General features: G+C 46.6%; 1 protein-coding gene across 1 annotated transcript in view; it reads left to right on the forward strand.

Moving 5' to 3' along the window:
* itga2b (integrin, alpha 2b) overlaps window positions 1-5684 on the forward strand; it is a 108760-nt gene extending 103076 nt beyond the window's left edge. Inside the window, exon 31 of the mRNA XM_056288296.1 lies at window positions 5250-5684. Within this exon, the coding sequence (XP_056144271.1) occupies window positions 5250-5354 (105 nt within the window). The 3' untranslated portion in view covers window positions 5355-5684. The remainder of the gene's footprint in view (window positions 1-5249) is intronic.
* Window positions 5685-6000: the final 316 nt, after the last annotated feature.

Consider the following 6000-nt stretch of genomic DNA (forward strand, 5'->3'; position numbering starts at 1 on the left):
AGTCGAACCATTACTTCGCAGGCCTCGAAAGAAAATGTTCTCTTCAACTCATTTAGTGACCCAACAGAGTGTAGGAGAAGCTGTGGCGGAAAGTGCCCTCTTGTGATTCAGCCGGGTTATTTTCGGTTTCCACAGCAATTCTATGGCTAAAAGATGCATCCAGCACGGGTTGACCATCAGCTAAACGACTTGGCCATGTACTGAAATCATCGTGGATTCCAAACTCGGCTGCCTTTTCTTTAGCCTTCTGAACAAATCAGATAGCTTCTCTTCAGCGCGAAGCGAGGAGATTTGTCGAATAAGGGCTGTGACCGAGTCCACTGCATTAACCATACCCATCTCTTCTCTTTGCAGATATTCTGATGCGTATCTCAAACGATCAAAACATTCTTTAAGAATCGGTACCTTCAGTAAAAATTCCAAGGTAGCGATTCTTATCAAAAGCCCTTCACAAGCTGTGTCGCTGGATTTTAACCCCCTAAGTGTGGCGATCAGGGCTGGCAGCAAGATTGTCTGCCCTTGCGGTCCAACGGGTGTCCGAAAATGCACAAAGAGCAGTTCTCCCGTCTTTGATTGAAAACCGTTGAAGATTTGCCTCATAAACAGCCATGCATTGAGGGGAGCCCTCCATTACAGTAAAGACTGACCCAATTGCAGCAAATACATCTTTTACCATTGGAAGTGCCTCAGCACACTTTCCTAGCACCAAATAGAGACAATGTGCAAAGCAATGGAAGTAGAGTGACAGAGTTGCATTCCGTTGTCTTTTCCATGGCAATGGAGCTCGTCATCCGTGCATCTCGATGGGTGGTGGGAGGCGAAAGGTCCAGGAATGGCCTGCGTCTTCCACCAATCCGGGCGTACATGGATGACTTGACCACCATAGCAACAACAAAACCATGCACCAGGCGCCTGCTGCAGAAACTCCAGGAGAACATCAAGTGGGCACGAATGGAGTTTAAACCAAGTAAATCTCGCAGCATCTCCATTGTCAAAGGCCAACTAGCAGATGAACGGTTCTGCATTAGTGATCAACCAATCCCCACAGTCCGGGAGAAGCCCATCAAGAGCCTCGGACGGTGGTACAATGCAGACCTCAAAGACACCCAGCAACTGGAGCAACTTCGCCAGGATACAATTAGTGGCCTCAGGCAAATCAACAACACTGCGCTGCCCGGGAAGTTGAAGCTTTGGTGCTTTCAGTTTGGGCTGCTACCCCGACTCATGTGGCCAATAACCATGTACGAAGTCTCACTATCTCATGCCAATCGCTTGGAGAGGCTAGTGAACTCGCAGGTGAGGAAATGGCTTGGACTGCCAAGGTGCCTCAGCAGTGTTGGACTCTACGGCAATGGAGCCCTCGCACTGCCAATTTCCAGCCTGGTTGAGGAATTCAAATGTGCCAAAGTGAGGCTGGACATGTCGCTCACAGAATCCCGAGACCCAGTAGTGAGAGGAGTTGCTCCAACCCTAGCAACAGGGAAGAAATGGACCCCGGCTGCAGCTGTACTGGAGGCGAAATCTGCCCTCCACCACTGAGACGTAGTAGGCCATGTTCAACAAGGCAGAGGCGGCCTTGGCCTGGGAATAAAAACACCTACCTGGCAAAAGGCGACTACTACCGAACGGCGAACTATGGTGGTTGAGGAGGTTCGCCGACAGGAAGAAGCAGCCAGATGTGCTAAAGCCGTAGCACAAGCCAAACAGGGTCGCTGGATGAGGTGGGAGGGTGTTGAAAAGAGGAAACTCACATGGAGTGACCTCTGGAGCATGGAATGAAACAGGCTGAGTTTCATCATCAAGGCCACATATGATGTCCTGCCCTCTCCCATAAATCTAAATCTCTGGTTTGGAGAGAATCCATCTTGCTCCCTGTGTACAGCCCCAGCAACCCTCAAGCATATCTTGGTTGGCTGCAAGACCAGCCTTACCCAAGGCAGATACACCTGGCGACACAATCAGGTGCTCAGGTACTTGGCAGCTGAACTCGATTGCAAGAGGGTTTCCATCAATGCCCAACCCTTCAACAACCAGGAAGGGCCCCGGCGGTTTCCAGCTTTCATTCGAGAGGGGGATAAACTGAAGGCCAACCCTTCACTTCCCAACTTAGGCTCACTAAACTCAGCCAGGGATTGGGAAATGCGAGTGGACTTGGGCGAGAAGCTCATCTTCCCGACAGAGATCGCAACAACCACCTTGCGACCAGACTTCGTCCTCTGGTCCAATTCTAACCAGCTCGCTTACATCATTGAGCTTACAGTCCCCTGGGAGGATGCAGTCGACGAAGCGTACGAGCGTAAGAAGCTGTGGTACGCCAACCTAGCAGCCGAAGCAGAGGACAGAGGCTGGAAGGTGAAGGTGCGCCCTGTGGAGGTGGGTTGTAGGGGCTTTGTTGCCAGCTCCACAGCAAAACTCCTGAGGGAACTAGGAGTCAGGGGGCAGGCCCACAGGAGAGTGATCAAAGAGCTAGCCAACACTGCTGAGAGGACTAGCCACTGGATCTGGCTCAAAAGGAGAGACGCCGTCTGGGCTGCCAGGGTGAACAGCTAACCACAGGTCACGCACCCAGGACCGATCAACCTCTGGTGGGCCTGCCTCAGCGGAGGGTGTCTTTAGATAAAAGGCCGAAAAACCCTGTGATGCTGAGGTACACAACTGATGATGTGTCCTGGTGGTGGCAATGTCACCTTGGCAGACATCTCCAGTTTGATCTCCACTGAATCGGTTGCAGTGCAAACACTAGGGATTTTAACAACCAGTCCTTTTTCGAATCTTGAATCTTGAATCCAGACATGCTGCTAGCACCGTCGAAACCTTTTCCAATCATGTCCTTCAACGGAATTTGATGCTTGGCAAGCTCTTCAACAAGGACGTCCGACAATGACTTTCCTTTTAAACTTTGGACGTGTTTAAGTCCAACAACGCGCTCGTAGATGGCATGCTCGTAAACATATCTGAGCACGACTGACAGAAAGGAATGCTGGTAACTTGTCACCTCGTCACATTCAGCAGAATAGACCCTGCTTTTCTTTACCTGCTCCTTGGTGGTCTCCAGTACATTATCAGAAAGTATGCCTATCATCTCGTTCTGAATGTCATTGCTTAGCCAGGAAACGTTTCCAGGATGGTTTCGAGCCAATTTTGGAGTGGCGCATGATAGTTCGCGAGAAACTTGATCTCTTCAAGAAACTTCCCCCGGTTTAAGGACGTTGTTTTCTAGTCGTGTCCACGAAAAGCTCCGTTCTGCAATGCGATGTGTCGCACCACATCTAAGATAACAGCCGCAATCTCGCTGTTCTCTTTCTTCGCTCGCTCTCCTTTTGAAGCGTTTGCAGCTTCTGCCTCAGAAAGCTGAGCACTGATTGGTGCCATTGTTCTTCTGCATATTGCCCTCTCTCTGCTCAATGGATGCATTCTTGATTTACCATGCGTTCGAGCCCGCCATCTTTTCCAGTGGCGTTCTTCCAATTTCGAAACCCTCCGTGATGAAAGGTGCTTCGGCACAGCCAACTAGAAATAACGAGAGAGTAATTGTTACTCCTTGCTGCATATATTCCCAGTTCAAACACTAATTGAAATACGTTAACTTAGTGACAAAAGGCGATTTTTGGTGTCGTTTTTACATGAAAAATAATCATTTTCAATTCAAAACTTTGTTGCAGACTCAGGGTCCATAACAGACAAAGACAAACAGGTGAAAGACAAACCCCAGACAATACACAGAGTAAACACAATAAAACCATTTAAATGGAACAAATCGGTGTCTTATAAGAAGGCAGTTGTACCATTTATCAGTTGCATCCAATAGTTTTAAAGTTCAAAACGCGGTAAGGAAGAACCTTTCGCAAAACAACCAAAAACTGAATATTCTCGAAACTTTGTAGACTTTCTCCAAGTCTATTTTACCCCGTAAGTACACTCATGTATTTGATATGAAACAGGGCTCTCCTAACAAAGCAGAACATTTCAATAGTGTTTCTTAAGGTTTCTTAAATTCTAGGTAACCTGTTCAGCATCAAATTGTGCACATTTATCTATACGCACAAAATCATGGCAAGACCAAGCCGCAGTGTCTTCTGGCGATAAATTATGGGATTTTTCTTTTGACTTCAAGGAGATTTTCAGTGATAAATCAATATTTTAGACTCCTTTTTATCCAAATCAGGGAATTCTACGCGGTGTTTTGAACTTTAAACTTGAAATACTGTTTCTTACATTTCAAAATCCGAGTAGCGGCGTTTCTTAAGTTTCCCTAAGTCCCCAGCGCTGGTTTCTATTCTAAATGAAGTGTTGTGATTGGTCAGGAATCTGTCTACATTAATTCCCGGCAACATGCCTACTGGCCTGCACGGTGGCCAGGGGTTAGCGCTGTAGCCTCACAGCAAGGAGGTCCTGGGTTCGAGCCCCGGGGTTGTCCAACCTTGGGAGTCGTCCCAGTTCGTCCTCTGTGTGAAGTTTGCATGTTCTCCCCGTGTCTGCATGGGTTTCCTCCGGGGGCTCCGGTTTCCTCCCACAGTCCAAAGACATGTAGGTCAGGTGACTCAAACACATGTAGGTCAGGTGACTCAAACACATGTAGGCCAGGTGACTCAAAGACGTGTAGGTCAGGTGAACTAAAGACATGTAGGTCAGGTGACTCAAAGACGTGTAGGTCAGGTGACTCAAAGACATGTAGGTCAGGTGACTCAAAGACGTGTAGGTCAGGTGACTCAAAGACATGTAGGTCAGGTGACTCAAAGACATGTAGGTCAGGTGACTCAAAGACATGTAGGTCAGGTGACTCAAAGACGTGTAGGTAAGGTGACTCAAAGACGTGTAGGTCAAATGACTCAAAGACATGTAGGTCAGGTGACTCAAAGACACGTAGGTCAGGTGAATCGGCCGTACTTAATTGTCTCTAGGTGTGTGTGTGTGTGTGTGTGTGTGTGTGAGTGTGAGTGTGAGTGTGAGTGTGAGAGTGTGGTGGCCTGGCGGTGTCTCCCCGCCTGCCGCCCAATGACTGCTGGGATAGGCTCCAGCATCCCGCGACCCTGAGAGCAGGATAAGCGGTTCGGATAATGGAGGGATGGATGCCTAATGGCAGATGTGCAAGTAGATGTCGCCCTCTAGAGGCCAAAAACAAACCAAAAACGGAAATGACATCATGTTTGTTTACCCCGAATTAGAGCATGGTGCATATTAAGTCAAATTTATTTAAATCGTGTGTGTGTGTGTGTGTGTGTGTGTGTGTGTGTGCGCGCGCGCGCCAGCTGGGCTTTTTCAAGCGGAACCGCCCCCCCATCGATGATGATGATGACGACGATGATGATGAAGAGCAGCTGGCTGAGGAATGTAAACATGCCGAAATGAAATAACACATATGCCATATCACACGCGCGCACACACACACACACACACACACAGCCAACATGATGCCACACTATATACAACACATATTCCTATCCTGCTTTAATTTTACAACGTAAACAATCACTTATCATTAGCATTATAATTATAGTAATCACTGTTGTGGTTACAATTATCTTTATTATCACTGTTGTTGTTGTGGTTACAGTGATCTTATTATCACTGTTGTTGTTGTGGTTACAATGATCTCTATGATCACTTTTGTGGTTACAATGATCTTATTATCACTGTTGTTGTTGTTGTTGTTGTTACAATGATCTTATTTTCACTGTCACTGCTGTGGTTACAATGATCTTATTATCACTGTTGTTGTTGTGGTTACAATGATCTTATTATCACTGTTGTTGTTGTTACAATGATCTTATTATCACTGTTGTTGTTGTTGTTACAATGATCTTATTATCACTGTTGTTGTTGTGGTTACAATGATCTTATTATCACTGTTGTTGTTGTGGTTACAATGATCTTATTATCACTGTTGTTGTTGTGGTTACAATGATCTTATTATCACTGTTGTTGTTGTTACAATGATCTTATTATCACTGTTGTTGTTGTGGTTACAATTATCTTATTATCACTGTTGTTGTTGTTGTT

Source organism: Lampris incognitus, chromosome 10, assembly GCF_029633865.1.
Source record: "Lampris incognitus isolate fLamInc1 chromosome 10, fLamInc1.hap2, whole genome shotgun sequence".
In the NCBI taxonomy this organism is placed as follows: domain Eukaryota; kingdom Metazoa; phylum Chordata; class Actinopteri; order Lampriformes; family Lampridae; genus Lampris; species Lampris incognitus.